This window comes from Ochotona curzoniae, unplaced genomic scaffold, assembly GCF_017591425.1.
Source record: "Ochotona curzoniae isolate NIBS_2020 unplaced genomic scaffold, NIBS_Ocur_1.0 contig_1302, whole genome shotgun sequence".
Classification (NCBI taxonomy): domain Eukaryota; kingdom Metazoa; phylum Chordata; class Mammalia; order Lagomorpha; family Ochotonidae; genus Ochotona; species Ochotona curzoniae.
This window is the reverse complement of record NW_024465035.1, coordinates 12,154,375-12,171,925: the sequence shown is the minus strand read 5'-3', so window position 1 is coordinate 12,171,925 and position 17,551 is coordinate 12,154,375. Positions and strand designations below refer to the sequence as shown.

Sequence of the window (17,551 nt, the reverse complement as noted above, 5' to 3'; positions counted from 1 at the left end):
AATAATTGGGCCATTTAAAGATCTTTGAGTAGGAGCCAGAGTGGTGGTGTTGTATGTTAATCCTATACCTGTAGTGCTGGCATCCAATATGGGCTCTGGTGGTGTTCCAGCTGTTCTACTTCCAAATCTCACTCCCTGCTAATGACCTGCGAAAGTAGTGGAGGATGGCCCAAGTCCTTGAGCTCTTGCACCCACGTGGGAAACTGGATTTCCTGGTTTTGGATCAGCTCACTTCCGTTCATTGTAACCATTTGAGGAGTGAACCAGTGGATGGGAGATCTCTCTCTTCCTCTTCCACTTTCTCTCTGTGTCCCTTTTTCTCTCTCTGTAAATCTATCAAGTAAAAATAAGTCTTTCTTTATATGTGGAGAAAGAGACAGAGAAGCTCAGGCAACCATGGAATGAAAAAAAGACTTCCAGGTAGAGGATCTGAAATCTACAGCACACGTGCGTATTATGTTTTAATTAATGGGTTTACGCTGTATAATTTAGGTTGATCACAGTCAGTCAAGTGCTTTTACCACAGTGGGATTTCTTTCTATCTGCAACCCTTTCTATCCTGCAAACACCAAGAGATTGGGTAAATAAGCTGTGTGTCTCCAGGCACAGGTTTTAGCATTAACCTAATTTTCAAATGGCCGTGGGAGGTAGGAATTACTGTTGAGATTCCTTAAAAGTTTAAAAAAAAAAAGATTTAAAAATAGCAGGGTGGGCCCAGCGCGATGGCGCAGTGGTTAAGATCCTTGCCTTGCACGCCCGGGATCCCATATGGGCGCCGGTTCTAATCCCAGCGGCCCTGCTTCCCATCCAGCTCCCTGCCTGTGGGCCAGGAAAGCAGTGGAGGATGGCCCAAAGCTTTGGGACCCTGCACCCGCGTGGGAGACCCGGAAGAGGCTCCTGGCTTCGGATTGGCTCAGCTCCAGCCGCTGCGGCCGCCTGGGGAGTGAATCATCAGATGGAAGATCTTCCTCTCTGTCTCTCCTCTCTGTATATCCACCTTTCCAATAAAAATAAAATAAATTAAAAAAAAAAACAGGGTGTCAGAATTGGGCTCCTGTCAGTACCTGATCAGGACTATTAACACCAAACCCATTGCTTATGTCATGAGGTTTCCAAAGCTCTTTCCTCTTCCATCTGAGACAGTATCTAGTCTCATAACTATGGTGTACAGCTTAAGATCCTGGAAGTTGCCATTCCTAAAGTAGCATGCATTTGATTTTTTAAAAAGATTTATTTATTTTTATTGGGAAGTCAGATATACACAGAGAAGGAGAGACAAGAGAGGAAGATCTTCCATTTGCTGATTCACTCCCCAAGTGAGCGCAACAGCCAGAGCTGACCTGATCCGAAGCCAGGAGCTTCTGGGTCTCCCACATGGGCACAGAGTTCCGAGGCTTTGGGCCATCCCAGGCTACAAGCAGTGAGCTAGATGGGAAGTGGGGCAGCTGGGACACGAACTGACACCCATATGGGATCCTGGTGCATACAAGGTGAGGACTTTAGCTACTAGGCCACTGTGTTGAGTCCACATTTGATTTTTATATAAAACCTCTTACTACTGCCTTTTATATAAAACCTCTTACGCACATGCCTTCATATTAAAAAAAGGCCCCAAAATATAACTCCAGTTTTTCTGTTGTGGAAGAAAAATCCGTATCAGCATACATGTTAGTGTGGCTTCTGGCTTCAGATTGGTGCAGTACCAGCCATTACGGCCCCTTGGGGAGTGAATCATCGGCTGGAAGATCTTCCTCTCTGTCTCTCCTCTTCTCTGTATGTCTGACTTTCTAATAAAAAATAAAACTTAATCTGGAATTACTTTCATAATCCATTGTCTGCCTTTGACCATCTTGACTTTTCTGCCTTCACGCGGCCCCCACCACCTCCTTCTACCTCCCAGCTCATTTCAGATCTTAAACATTATTACGGTGTAAACCTTTTTTGTTAATTTAAATAGAGTAGATTAAATATGTTAAAGCATTCCTAACCTCTCAAAGTTTTCATTTTAGCAGGCATCAAGTGGAAAGGATTTTTTTTTAATCCCAGAAGCAATTGTCTGTTTTTACTGATTCTGGTGAATGTATTTGCTGTTTAATTAAGTGAAACATTTCCAGAGAGCTGTCTGGATTCACTCTTCCAGCTCATAGGGCACATACTAATCTCAAACTGAGAAAACGATTAGATGATTATTTCCTGTTCATGCACCAGGTCAATAAAATTATGGAGATTAAGCAAGGAAATCAGATGTTTGACAGCGGTTGATGGTGGCGAACCTGTGATCACCTTCAAACAGGAAGTCCACGGGCTGCTGTATATATTTGCATGTGCTTATCTCCGGGGCTTGCATTCCCCACTTCTCAACCTGTTTGGAGCTCTGGGTCGAGCTGGAGTTTGAAGTAACAAGTGACAACAAACCAAGTGTGTGTGGAATTTCCTATCACTCAGGGAACAGCAAAACTAGATTCTCCTAGATTCTATTTGTCTTGACGAGATGTCCACTGATTTTAGAACTTCTAGGGCCATTTCTTCTATTGATGTTTAAAAGCCCTTGGATCTTTCTCTTTGAAACACTAGCTTGCAGAGCCTCCATTCTTCCTTCTTTCCACCCTTCTCTTTTTTCCTTCCATCCCTTTCTTCTTAATTTGCTTTGGAGCAGAGCAGATAATGAATTGAACTTCTATATGAACATTTCACAAAACGTATTCAACTTCGTAAGTGGGTTGTTCCTGATGAATTACATAGTGGTGAATGTCTGTTTTCCATTGGAGACTAGACATAGTAAGTGTTCAATGAAGTATTTACTGAATGAATGAGTGTGTGGAGGATAAACTGAGTATAACGCTAATACGTGTTAATATTGTACCTTTTCTTACTGTGTAGCTGTGATGACAGCCTAGGTTCCCAATTCTGGATTTCAGCTCAGCTATTTGTCACAAATGTGACAACTGTAATTGAAAAAATCATTTTAGAATGCTGGGATCAGCCATGTATTTTACAAAGTTAAAGCTCATGAGTTTTTGTTGCAGTGTAGCCCTCACTGGCACATTTCTTTTGTCTCTCAGTACCTTTGAAACATTTGGATTTTGACCATAGATTTCATAATAAATTGAGTCATGCAATTATAATACAATGATGCATGTTTTTTCCATGCCCGAACCACACATTGAAGACAAACTGTGAAATTGAAGCAAGATTGGGAAATTTACACTCAATCAAATGAAACCAGTAGGATGTTTAGTTGTGCTTTTTCTTTGTGTTTCTATTCCAGAAATAATAACATTTAAATCTGAAATCAAGAAACGAAAGCAAACACATTGTTTTCTGTTGAAGTGAGGGTAGGAAACGGAGTTGGAATTAACCCCAGGGAGGTGACAGGGAGGAATATGAGGTGCGTGAGGACGCTGCAGAGTTTAATCCACAATGTGGAAATAGCCTAGTTGTGTGTATTCCTGGGCTGGCCAGTCTCACTGTTGGGAAGTAGGGTGGGCTCGGGGGCCTGTGTAAGACTGGCCCACATTTTCCAGAACAGCTGGATGACTGCTGCTGGCCCCGAAGGGGTCTCAGAGAGCAGCTTGCAAACTGTAGGAATTCTAGAAATGCAGCAACCTCCTGTGCACCAGCCGCAGTGGGACTCCTCAGATAAAGAATCCTCTGGACTGCCAGCCTGTGCTTAAAGACACTAGTTCAGGAAGACAAATGAGACGGCATCCAACACCAGCTGAGCTTCTGGTGGATTTTTCAGGGATATCTTTTAGAAATGCAAATTGTGACAACTTTTGACCTATGGAGCAATACTTGTTCAGGCAGTGCGTTAAAATACTTGAATTAAGGATGACCCAGAAAATATACTTGGATTACTAGAAATGGTACCCTAAATTTATTTAGAGTCCTTTGAATGATAGTCAATATTCTTTATATTAGCAATTTATTATTCCATTAGAGATAAATGTTAGTATTTGCTTGCTGAAATAGATGTATAAAGTCAATTTTGTCTATGTTAATTATTCAAAATATCTGAAAACACACACACAATCCAAATAAAGATTGATTTTTCTCCGTTTTACTTTGAAAGGAATGCAATGTTAATTCTGGGGCATTGATGTTTTACAATGCCTGATCAAGACAGAAAGGAGAAGACCACAGAAAAATCAACCGATAAGCAACAGCAAGCGATCGGCACCAGGTAATTATTAATGAAGGCAGCGGGCACTGAACAGACTCAGTGGCTTTTCTGAGAAATAAAATAGATGCTTGACAACTGCTCCTCTGGGTTACAGTGTTTACTGAAACACTGGATCATTTGTAGAGTTCTAAAGGATATGGTTGGAACATACCCATTTTGGTCTATGAAGGAGGCCTTCACGTGGCCTTGACATAGCGGGGGACATGACCGTGTTCTCCTGGGGCTTTTTGTTGGTTGATGTTGTGTTGTTCTTTCTCCTAGGGACTATTCAGACCTTAAGAGACTTCGGTGCCTTTTGAACGTTCAGTCGAGCAAACAACAGGTAGTGTTTTCCAAAGAGCATGTGTGTGTTTCTAAAAGAGAAATCTTAGGTTTTTGCACAGATCCATTTAACGTCTTTATGAATGTGAAGTATCAAGTTTCTTTGTTCTTCCACACCTCTTCTCTTTCTCCCTCTGAGGACTCTGGCTTACTCTACCAAGACTTGGCTGCCACAACCCTTTTTTGTTCTCTCGGACATGCACCTGTATACCCCTGACTCCTCCCAGCGCTGCCCTTGCTGCTATACCAAGGTCATGAGGTCTGCCACACATGGTAGCCCACCCAGAAGAAGGCAGAGTGTTGAGTTGTGACTATATTTTTATAATACCATCTTAATATTTTTGTAGACATGGAAAAAATGGTACTTGTGCTTGGATTTATCCCTCAGCTTTTCTTCTTGGTTTTGGTTTTGTAAGCCTTTGGAAAATCATGAGATTAAAGACCCTCTATGGAGGTTTGGAAAACAGATGCTCTGCTGATCATAGTGGTAATAGCAGCCACTTATTAGCACTGTCAACTATCAAGGGCAGGGATGAAGCTTAAATCCAGATGATGTGCCTAAAAAGTGTATTCCATTGTATTTGTTTAGAAGTTCATGTGCTTGGTTACTTAGTGCTCGTGGTTTTTGTAAAAGCAGTTCTACCAGAGAATGATGAAATTGCTATCTATTTATTTATCTTGGAGAATAACTTCCTCTGTTCCCCCAGTATTTATTTATTTATTTGAAACACAGAATTACAGAGAGAGAGAGAGAGAGAGAGAGAGAGAGAGAGAGGGAAAGAGAGAGAGGTGTTCTACCTATTGGTTCACTGCTTAAATTTTTGTAATGATTGGGGCTCTGCCAAGCAAAAACCTGAAGCCTCTTCCAGGTTTTCACATGGGTGCAGGGGCCTAAGCACTTGGGCCATGTTCCACTGCTTTCCCAAGTACATCAGCAGAGATCTGGATCAGAAGTGGAACAGCCCAGACTCACACTGATGCCTGCATGACTTGCTGGTGCTGCTTGTGGTAGATTTACTCACTTTGCGGAAGGACTGGTCTTTCCAATGGCTTGATCGTGTATAAAGGGTAAAATAATGATAGTTTGTATCTGGGGACTACTGGCTATATACCTAATATTTTACCTGCATTGTCCTGCTTACAAATGCGACTCTTCTGCAGTTGAGGAGATTAAGGCACAGAGAAATTAGTAGCGCCAAGGATAGTTCTGAATGCTGATGGCCCCACTTCGTAATAGATACTTCTAACCACTGAGATATTTTTGACTGACTTGGGAAATTAAACTGCAATTGAAGAAATAGCGGTGTGATCATTGATGTGAAAGAAACATGGCCTGAAACTTTCTTTTCTCCTGCGAGTCCCTTCTTCCATGCGCTTCGTGCTGTGAGTCCTCAGGAACTCTTGGCTTCTTGTCTGTTTCAGCAGTCACCCTTCCTCCTCTGCCTTCCTTTATCCTGCCAAAATGATCGTGCTGACTTCCTGCTCTCAGTGCTTTCTGGATGACAGCCCACACCAAGTTCATCCTGTCTTGGAGAAATAACCAAGACGACAGCACGCAGTCCTGGTTGTATTTCACATTCTTGTGTGTTCTGCAGTGTAACCATCAGATCAACAGCTTCTGCATTTTGCTCTCACTAATACTTTCTTCTAGTTTTTGTTTTTTTCTTTTCCTGTAAAATCTTGCCTAATTCCAAGGCCAAATCTTGTAATACTACCTGCATAGCTCCTCCATTTTGTAAGTGACATCTCTCTTCCCAAAGTGATTCCTTGCACTGGTGTAGTATTTTCTTCTTCCTTGCCTTGGAATCTGCTGTCTACATATGATTTCCTAATAGGATCATATCATACATTGCCCAATCCCTGCAACTTTGACTTTTGCCTCTGTTGCACTGTTGCCTTTGCTTGGAAAGTTCTTGAACAGTTTTTGCTAAATTGACTTGTGACCTAAGAACTGGATCACTGTAAAAGGATGAATAATCCCCTGGCCATGGCAGAAGAAATACTAGTGGGGTTGTTTTGACATTAATTTTTCAGTTTTGAAGTTCATGCTGACTAGATCTACTGTGTTCCCTTTCAACATCACTTCTGTGTTAACATCTGGCAAACTTAATTTGATGATTTCCTCCCTCCCTTAGCCAATTTTAGAACTTACAATCTGTTGTCTGACAAGTTCACGTGTCAAACTTCTTGGTAAAGTATTTCACAACAACAGAAGTGTGTATTTGCAATGGTTGAATTATTCCAAAGGTAGACGGTTCTAAGCAAAAAAGGAAAACAATTGTCCTCAACTAGATGCAGATTCTGAGGTTCACAAATTCACGTCCAATTCTGTATATAAAACCTTTATGCGTTGTCATTCCAAAACAATAAATGTCATTGTGAGCACCCTGTTCTAGCTGGGAAATTATGTGGAGACATTTATAGGAGAAGGAAGGTATTAGAGAGACTAACTTGGGAATTTATTTATACCTTGGTTGGTCCAGAAGGAATGTTGGGATCATAAAGTACAACCCTTTATCATGCATTAAAACCAAGCCCAAGACAAAGGGAAAACAAACGGTGACCGTGGAGTCAGGGGCAGGCCGAAAGAACCAACAAACTATACAAAGAGGCCACATATTTGACTCTGAGACTTCTATCATCCTTCAGTTAAGGGAATCCTGGGATTAAGTTTCACTCACCTGAATTTCTGCTCTAAGACATGACCTGTTTATTTGTAATTGGGCCAAGATGGCCAATTACCAGTTACAGAAGAACTCTTCCTCATGGGTTTAGGCAGGGAACTGTAGAGAAGTGAATGTCCTTTCTCTGAATCTGTGCTGAGCCAGGCTGTGGTCCTCGTGCTTTCATTGTGTTTCAGCATTGTCCTGATTGTTCTCTGTAGATCTCTATTTTTTCTTTACTTCTTTTTTTTTTTTTTTTTTTGGCTTTCAGACATTTTGTTTATTTGAAAGGCAGGGGCAGACACACACAGCACACATGTGCACACACAGAGATCTTCCTTCGGTGGTTTCCTCCCTGAATGGCTGTAATGCTCATGGCCGGACCAGGTTGGACCACGATGGTCCAGGAACCAGTGTCTCCTATGTAGGTGGCAGGGGCCCAAGTACTTGGGCTGCATTCTGACCTCTGCACTTTGGCAGACAGTTAGCTCACAGGTGGGGCAGCCAGGACTTGAATCATTGCTGTCATATGAGATGCTGGTGAATTAGGGGCCACTTAATCAGCTGTGCCACAACATTGGCCTCAGCTCTGCATTTCTTGCTTACCACAGGGCCTAATGTGTTCTTCCCCTACTCCCAAAGAAATATTTGCTTATGTGTTTCAAATCAGAGAGATCTTCTTTCCACTTGTTCACTCCTCATATGGGTGCAATGGTCAGGCCAGAGTTGGGCCAGGCGGCTGGAACTTCATTTGGGTCTCCTGTAAGAGTAACAGGGACTCAGATATTTGGGTCATCTTCTGCTGCTTCCAGAAGCTGGATTGGATATGGAGCAACCAGGACATGAACTGGTACCCATATAGGACATTGGCATCACTGCAACACAGTGTTGGCTCCGAGACCAATATTCTAATGTAAGACAGTCCCATGATGTGACAAAAAATGGGGACAGACATTTGGACACAGAGATGCTGGTTTCAACATAAATAAGATTATAATAATCATAACCCAACTTTGAATAGTTCAAATGCATGTCGGTTTAAAAAGTTTTCCTCCAAAAACCTGCACTCATAAATTTTAATAAGCAGTATTTCAATATTGCATTAGAAGAATAATTCCAGCCCAATAAAGCCAAACAATTCAAGAAAAAGGGCTGATTTAGAGTTGTTAGTGAACATGATGAAATTATGATGCCAGTTGCCAATTGCTAGAGATTTTCGTAAATCTTGCCTGCTAGAATTCAGATCTCTCCTCCCACATTTAGAGTCACAGGAAATAAAAACTCTTTAAAAATAATTTTAGAAATGGATGAAAGGAAAAATTCATGACAAATACATTAATTGCCTTGAAATAAAAGAGTGTTTGAATATTTTTAGAAAGATTTATTAATTGGAGAGGCAGAGCAAGGAAGAGAGAGAATTAGATAGAGATTTTCCAAGTGCTGGTTAATTCCCCCAAAGGTCACAACAGTCAGTTCTGGACCAGGCTGAAGCCAGGAGGCAGGAGCTGGGAACTACATCCAGGTTTTCCATTTGGGCGGCCTGAACCGTTTTCTGCTGCCTTCGCAGGCACATTGGCAGGGAACTCTATCAGAAGTGGAGCAGCTGGGATTCAGTGTCTCTAAGTGGTACTCTGATGGGTGATGCTGGCATCAAAAGCAGTGTTTTTTAAATCCATTTGCACAACAGTGCTGGTCCCAGTGAAAATCGTCCTGATAGATGTTACAGGAAGACAACCTTTGAAAGAATAGACATAGGCACGGGTAATCATGGTAACAGGGAAGACACCATCCTGAATGAAATGTGAAATGTGGATTGGTTTCCATTTCCTTCAGTTCCAATCATGGGACACATATCCTAGGTAAAATGTGAGATAGTTTAATAACTGAAAGAAGGAAAATGACAGGTGCAAATGATGACCAGATAATTCTCTTGGAAGTAGCAATAAGCAAAGCTAGAACTTACACAGCCTTGTGTGAAGGCCCATTTGTGAGTTATATACTCGGTCCTGCAATGGACAGAGACTTTGAGGCAGGAGCACATGGTCAAACTGATAGGAGAGTTTTGCTTGGTGCAGCCTTTGCTTCAGTCTCTTCTTTCCTTCCCACTCCTACTGTCCAGGCTACAGATACCTTCCAGTATCTAGAGCCTGCATACTTCTTTCTTCTCTACCATCCAAACCAAGTGACAGCCTGCCTGAAGTGCTCGGGATTGCTCTTGACATCTGTGTCCATGGCCCTCCCCATCTCTCCTTCACTTTCTAGAAAAACAAGCTCCTGCTTCCTAATTTTGCAGCGTGTTCCTGATGCTCATTATCTGACTCCAACCCCTGCCCTTCCGATCCATCAACGGACCTGTGAGCTCCTTGAAGACAGAGGACACAATTACTAACACATCTAGTGTCGTACACCACACCTGCTTTACAATGTGCCTGAGACACATGTACCAAGAGGGTGAACACATCTGGAAGTGATTTAACTAAATGATTCAGCAAAGAGACGAGGAATAAAGTTAACACTCATTCTATAGCTTTCCGTTTGAGTACCTTATGGGCCTGGGTTAAGAACAGGGCCCCGAATTTCCACAGCTTCTGTCCCAAAAGGTTGGTTGCTTCACATTTGCTGATACTAAAATTCTGACATTTGCAACTAGGAATGACTGAATCTACTTTCCCATCTAGTCTCCATTCGTTCATTCTCCAAATGAGTGGTCTGTCTGCCCTGCCCACAAAATCAAAACAATAGCTTCAAAGACTGCTAGTACCCAGTCCTCATGCTCCCCAACCTACGCACCCAGGGCTGGATCCCCTGTACTGCTCTCAGTGCTTGGGAATGAGAACTGAGCAAAAACCAGGTAAGTTCCTGCCTGTGTAGGGGTCACAGTAAAATTGAGAGAGACAGAAAAAGATTCAAATTGCTGTCCAGGGTGATGAGTGGTGTGGTAAAGTACGGAGGAAAACAGAGCAGCTTCAAGTAGACATTGTAGATGTTGAAGTCAAAGGGTGCTCAGCTCTTTGAAAATCACTGCTTTGGACTTAACTATTATCTTTATTGTTTTTTTTCACTTTCCCTTCTCCCTTTCCCCATTGTGTTACTTCCGTTGCCCTATGCTAGAGTGAGTTCTCATGCGCTTTGTGCTTCTATTTCTGTAGCTTCCAGCCATTAACTTCGATAGTGCCCAAAATAGCATGACAAGGTCTGAGGTCGCCGTCAAGGTGGGTGGACAAAGAGCCCGGGGCCAATGGCATGAATCCACAGAAGCTGTTGAACTTGAAAATTTTAGGTAAGAAATCCCTTACTTGCAACAATCTATTCTCATCAGCCTGATTTTTTTTTTTTTAATCATAGACTGAAACTTGAAACGTGCTTCAAAATTTACCAAGGAGATTCTAAACTTAATTACTTGGAGCTCGATCCATTCCCAGAAATGATGTGCAAATAACAGGTTTAATGGTCACAGGGGGAACTGACCTGGGACTTGCGGGACACTCTGCTGACATGCACTTGGTTTGCTCAATGAGGAAGTGGTTCCAGGTTGTTGGCCTGGCTAGGTTGACTCCTAGCTTTGTTTTAGTCTGTTGGCTTCTTGCTGACAGTGAGAACGCATGAAGGAAGTGGTTGCTGTGAGTTGACGTGATGGTTAAAGATGGTGGTTGTCAAAAACAATGGAGTTTTTCAGTTGCAGGGAGAGCACCTCACCTTTAACAGCATAAGTGTCAGCTCGTGTTTATATCTGTTGCCAAGTAGACCTCCTGGAAACTGCACATTCTTTGGGCCACTCCCCTTCCAGGATCTGATTCTTCCAGTTTGATGAGGTACTCAGGTCACGTGACACTAAGTACCATTGCAAATAACGAATACTATAATGCCTTGTGAGAAGAGGGAATCCCAACCGTTACTTTAACTGCTGGCCAAATGCTCATCCACCAAAAATACGTATTTTCAAAGAGGAACACAAAATACTTTAAAAATTATTGCATATTTAATTTTCCAGTGTTCCTGTGCTAGGAGGTGAATATAGCTCTTGCTGGGCTAGCAAGGGAATGTGCCACGCAGTGGCATCTGGAAGACAGAAAAGAACAAAGACTGACAAGTGATACTTGCCCTGGGCACTATGGCAAACCCCAATATTTCTGCAATATTTGTCTTAATAAAGATCATGTTTATTTACACTTGTGACTTTAAGGCAGCCTAAATAATTTTTAAGACAAAATACGTTTCTTCTTGTTTCATCTCAGTATCAACTACAAGAATGAGAGGAACTTCAGCAAACACCCCCAGCATCAATTATTTCAGGAGATCTTCACAGCACTGGTGAAAAATAGACTCATTTGCAGGTGAGATTGTCAGAAAAACAACTGGTGTTTACTCAGTAATAGCATGTTTTGTGTATTTCATATCCACAGTATGACTTGGAGCGGTTTACAGGGTTGAATACCATGTATGTAAAGGATAAAACTGAGCAAAGGCCATTTAGGAGATGAATGAGTTAGGTTTTGCATTTCATCTTACTCTGGTTAGGTACTGTAGTAAGCTGAAATGATGACAGATAAAGTAAGCGTGCCTGTTGCATTATTTCCCTTCGTTTCCTTATTTTTGAGTTTGTATATACTCAAGGAGGAGTTCTTGGGTAAGAGGTGTTGGGTAACAACACCATGGCCACCATTCTCATGGCACAGTTTTGCAGTGGATGCAGTGATTGATGAAAGGGGCTCTTCCAGTCTTGGTCTTGAAGGAAGGAGGGAGGAGTGTATGACATTCAGTAGTAGCCTCCTAAGGAAGCTTCTTCTGAGGACAGACCAGATATCCCTGCCTTTGCGCTGTGCCCGGTCCCAGCACAGGTATGTTTTGTGTTATAGATGAAGGACGAGTTAACACTGATCTTTTGGATAGGGTCCATTCTTACCACATGTTTAAGCTCTGGACAGTAACTGCCAAATGGATGAGTTGAAGAAGATACACAATGGGACTGCAACTGCCATGTGTCTGTGCCTGGTTTATGGTGGTGATACCTCAGTTGGCCTGGATGACACAACAAGCCTGGGATCTTCATCAGGGTTGTGCACCTGGCTTCCCTGCTCACTTTCTGATGGTACACTGAAAGATTGTTGGACCTTTACTGAGAACCATGAAGGATCTGAACTTATCCTTGGTTGTTTTTTCTTGAGCTTTAACCAGGTAGAACAACGAGTAGCAAAAGAACTCTGCATGAAATGGTGCTAGGAATAAGTGTTCTTTAACTTTTTTAAAAGGATGGAATGGCACATGGCCATTTGTTAGGTCAGCACTTGGGGGAAAGTGCAAGATGTAGAAGCTGTTAGGGAAAACGACCTGGCAAGGGCTGACATCCACCAACTGAAGAACATCTTCACAGTCCTAAAGTCCAGAAACCTCTTTGCAGGGCTGTTGCAAATTCTCAGTGATGAATGAGGCATCCTGTAACATGAGCAGCCCCTGGGAATCTTAAGATCAGAAAGAGATCGTTGTAGATCTCTTTGCTTTCATAGTAGGAGAAGGAATTCAGGAATGCAGAGCATCCAGGGCATCCTCTTATGTCATCCTTTGTCCGCTGACAGATTGCTATGTTCAGCTCTATTCTAAAAACAGGGCTGGGTAAAAGACAGCTTAAGTATAAAGGTCTTCCATTGTCCCTCACCCCATATAACCTTGGTGAGATGACTAAGACCCCATTTCTCATTCCTTTGTTATGTTAGAATTACAGAATTACATCTCAAGGCCTTTTCTTCTATGGCCTCTCGTCCACTTTCCTTAGAATGTCAGATTGAAATTTGGATGGAAGCTTAGGTTCAGTTTCACAAGCAAGTTGATGAATTCCTGCCTTATGTAAGAAAGGAAAGAAGCAACAGGTAGAGGAAAAAGGAGGGGGCAAGAATTCAGATAACCGAGATAAGCATTTTTCCTGTTCTTGGGGACTCAAAGGTGTACTTTTTTCAGACAACTATCCACTGTTCCAACACAAGGAGAAAAGTGGTACATGTAAATAATTTGTATTTAGATGACTAAAGACTGTCTGGAACCAGGGGTTGGGAACATTAATCTTTGGTCCAATCCTGGTTATGGACAAGATGTACACATTAACATATAGGACTTGTGTTGTGACTTACAGGAATTTTAGTTTTACCCACCCCTTCTACTTCCTCCCTCAAGTTCTGCCCATTTGGTGATGACGCTGTTACGGCTCTTCTCTTCCACCCTCCCCATCTGTGGTCTTCCCTGAAGCTCTACTTGGTAGATGCCTCCTTTCTGGGTTCTTTGCCTGAGTGTGACCTGCACTCAATCCCTCTCATTCTCAGAAATGGAACTGCCCCATGGCATTTAGAATTAGACAGGACTTGTTAATCCAGAGTCGGATAAGGTAACACTGCAAATACCTCAAGGTAAATCTCAAAGGTCAAGGGAAAATTTTGACCCTGAACCTGAGATTGCTCTTCGTTACACAATGCTCGCTGATCTGGATGTGTGGCAGAGTAGGGAACTCTTTCTTCCACAACTTCATTTGTCTATAGAAGATTCTGAAATTAGAAAATAAATTCACTTCTTTTCCATCTCATTGGCCAGGACAGGGTGCTTGGTATCCAAGACCAGGTTGTTAGGAGGTGATAAGGAAAATGAAAGTTGTCACTATGTTGACATTTTTTTTTCTAATTAACTGAACGTTTATAAAATTGACCTGTACCAAACATCTCTTCTATTTGTTTCTTTGGGCTCCCCTTTCTTGGCCCATTCCACACTGATGTGATACAAATAATCTCATGAAATGCATTTGCAAATCTGGCTGAAAACATGGGATTTCATGAAGCTATTGAAAGGATGGTAATGTACTAATAGAATCTGAAAAGCGATGCTCTAGCAGAATTAGGCCACTTGATGACAAGATGAGACATTAAGAATAAGACTTGAACAACAGAGGTAGGAAGAAATTATTAGGGAAAGAAAGACTCATTTATAAATATTCAAAAAATGAAACTTTCCATGCTGCAAAAATAAAAATGAATTCAAGGAGGTTGGATAATGTCCTTTTTCAGAAAAAAAAAAATATAGGCCCAGAGTGCCAGCAGACTTTGTTCTTGTTTTGTTCTGGTTGCTAGAGAAGTATAAAATTTTATATTTGGCATTGTAAGATGTGAGATAAAATGTATCTTAGCTTCTTAATTTATTTTCAAGATAATTTTTAAAAAAATTATTTATTTATTTTTTCAATTGGAAAGTCAGATTTACAGAGAGAAGGAGAGTCAGAAAAATTTTCCATCTCCTGGTTCACTCCACAAGTGGTCCCGATGACTGGAACTAAGCTGATCCAAAGCCAGGAGCCAGGAGCTTGTTCTGGGTCTCCCACGCAGGTGCAGGGTTCCAAGGCTTTGGGCCATCCACGACTGTTTTCCCAGGCAACAAGCAGGGGACTGAAAGGAAAGTGGAGCAGCTGGGATTAGCACCAGCACCCATATGGGATCCCAGTGCCTGCAAGGCAAGGACTTTAGCCACTAGGCTATCGTGCCAGGTCCTTAAGATAATATTTTCTCTCTTCCTGTCTAAACAGGAAATTTGGTAATATTAAACCAGGTTTTCTTGGCTGGCCTTTCCTGGTCTTGTTGTCCTAGAACACTCAGACCATCCCTCTTCCCTTTCCTGTGACTTTTGTAGAAGTGAGTAGGCCGCCACCACTCTCCTTTCAGTTCGAGAGACATCTGTTCCGTTTAGCATGACTTTTTGTTTTTGCCCCCAAACTCACTCACTTTTTTGCAGTGGAGAAGTTAGTATTCTTGCTGTGTCTAATCTTCTGAAATATTTGCTCCCCTTTTAAAATATTTGAACATGAGTTTTGGGGAGAACTAGGTGAGGAACTAGGTGTTCACATACACGAAGGAACTCCTTGAACTGGGGAGAAACGTCTGGCCGAACTATCATAACCTTCATAGAAATTGCTACAGAAAGTGCTTTGAAAACTTTTTGGAAACTTCTCACCAAGAGGACTGCTGCAGTTACCTGTTTTTCAATGAGAGTATCCATTGCTGAGCACCAGGTTAGCAGCTGTTTTCCTTTTGAGCTTCTCCTAGCCTTCAGTGCTGGTTGTCCTGATGCCATCACAGAAGGAGGTGAGATGAGAGGACCAGAGCTTCGGATGTGGCCAGAATGTCTTTGGTGTCTTGAATCCATCCCTGTGATGCATGAAGTCGATGGGGGGGATGCTGTCTTGGTGATTTGGTGTCATCACACAGAGTCTGGCAGGTGCCTTTGAATGTTTCCCAGCAAAGGGAAGGCTGGTCCCCTCGGCAAAGTCTGAAACCTCCCTAGAGCGAGAGCCTTGAGTCATTGCCTTAGATTGGATGCAGTTAAAGCTTTAGGAAGGTCCTCAAAGTCTCAGGAATGTGAATGTATGCCTGAACACCTTCTTTCGGCCTGTTCCTTTTCAGCTTTCTTCTCATGATGCTGCTCAGAGCATCCCCTTGCTTCACTGAGGTCACAGTTTGAAAAGCAGAGACACAAACAGAGGCAGAGAACTATAGAAATCTGCCATCTGCTGATTGACTCCCCAGCAGCCAGGACAGGGCCAGGCAAAGCCAGGACCCCAGGGCTCAGGCAGTGTCACCCACATGTTTAACAGTGACTCGAGTGCTTCAGCTATCACTGCTGCCTCCCAGTAGGACTTGAACCAGGCTGTCCTATAGAGGACGTGGGCATCCTAACCTTGCGGTGTCCTAACCACCACACCCGGGGCTCAAATTATCTTTTAAATTTTGCACATGTATTTAGATGGGAGTTTTTCTTTTTTTTAAGATTTATTTTATTTTTATTGGAAAGTCAGAGATACAGGAAGGAGGAGAGACAGAGAAAAAGATCTGTCTGTTGGTTCACTCCCCAAGCAGCTGCAATGACTGGAGCTGCGCTGTGCCAATCCAAAGCCAGGAGCCTCTTCTGAGTCTCCTGCACAGCTACAGAGTCCCAAGGCTTTGGGCCGTCCTCGACTGCTTTCCCAGGACACAAGCAGGGAATTGGATGGGAAGCGGGGCCACTGGGATTAGAACTGGCACTCATATGGGATGCCGGTGCATGCAAAGTGAGAATTTTAGCCACAGGGTATCGTGCCAGGCCCTTGATGGGAATTTTATTTTCTCAACTATCAAAAAAAAAAATCTGACTCAACCGTATAAATTGGAGAGTTGAAACAGGCTTGACTTCTACCTTCAAACACTGAGTTAAAGGTAGCAGGCTCGTTTTGATTTATTGTTATTATTATTAGTGCAGCATGGAAAGGGTTGGTTTTTGGAAATGAGACGGAGAGAGGCATGCTGCGCAGAGGGAATCATTGTGGTCCTTTGCCTCAGGGCAGATTTAGTCCATCCTTGCTAGATGACGGGTAGCTCTCGCTGATTGCCGTAATCGCAGCTTCCTAAGGTGACCCAACAGCCTCGTGACTGATTCCCACGTGGAGCTCTCAGGTCACATAGCGTGTTCTGTGCTCTGCATGAATTTGAAACTCCACCTGCCCTTTATCTTTCCACACAGCACATCGCAGGTGCCACTTTTTCTTGTCTGTTGATAGCAGAAGGTGGCATCTGATGCTGACAGCAGAATGGCAAATGGTCCTGGGCAAAGGCTGGGGGAGCTTATCCCACTGCCATGTGTTCATAGCACCATGAGGGCACTGGCATGAGTTCAGTCACAAGAGGGGATAAGCATTTGCCTGCTCATGCGTCGGTTTCTGCGAGGTTGCTGTGTTGAGACCAACCCTCTCTTTGCAGACAAGTTTTTCAGGGCTGCCTCAGGAGACTCCCACTCTCTAGAATGTTCCTATTCCTGTTACACATATTTGGAGAATCTCTTTCTTTTCAGTCCTAGATAGCCCAGTGTCGGACTCAGGCGGAGGGGGAGGGTTGGTTGGGGCACTGGCCGGGAGGGTCTGGAATGCAGCTCTGAATCTTGTGTGTAAAATAAGGCCGGGCACTTGGCAACTCTGCTGCCTGTTCCGTATCAGTCGAAGAAAGACGGTCTGTACTGACTATCTCCAGAGTCCCCAGTCATTCCTTGGTTGCACTAGATTGTGTGATTCCTCGCTCTGCTGCTCCTGGCAGACAGATGTGTGTATCAGCTTACAACGCACGTATTTCCCCTTTGACACCACGCAACTCCGTCGCAGGTGCCATGTCCTTGCTGGGGGTTAAGGGCTGGGCGCCAAGCAGGGGCCAACTCTGTCTTCAGAGGCCAGCACACGGAGTGGAGCAGCCAGAGGACTCAGACACCAAGAATTCTATTTACATTTGCAACAGCCCAGCCAGAATCACATAGAAATATTAATAGCTTTGGGCTGCAGTCCCAAAATCACAAAACAAAACCAAAAATGCCCTTTGCTTGGAATAGAACTTTCAAC

At 43.0% G+C, this 17,551-nt stretch overlaps 1 protein-coding gene across 4 annotated transcripts in view; it reads left to right on the top strand.

Annotated features, from left to right (window-relative positions):
- The first annotated feature begins 4,068 nt into the window (after window positions 1-4,068).
- The window catches only part of NEK10 (NIMA related kinase 10), a 144,191-nt gene continuing 130,708 nt past the window's right edge, over window positions 4,069-17,551 (top strand). For all 4 annotated transcript variants that reach the window (XM_040965365.1, XM_040965358.1, XM_040965349.1 and 1 more), the window contains exons 1-4: window positions 4,069-4,183; window positions 4,445-4,505; window positions 10,317-10,447; window positions 11,403-11,501. In XM_040965365.1, the coding sequence (XP_040821299.1) occupies window positions 4,110-4,183; window positions 4,445-4,505; window positions 10,317-10,447; window positions 11,403-11,501 (365 nt within the window). In that variant the 5' untranslated portion in view covers window positions 4,069-4,109. The remainder of the gene's footprint in view (window positions 4,184-4,444; window positions 4,506-10,316; window positions 10,448-11,402; window positions 11,502-17,551) is intronic.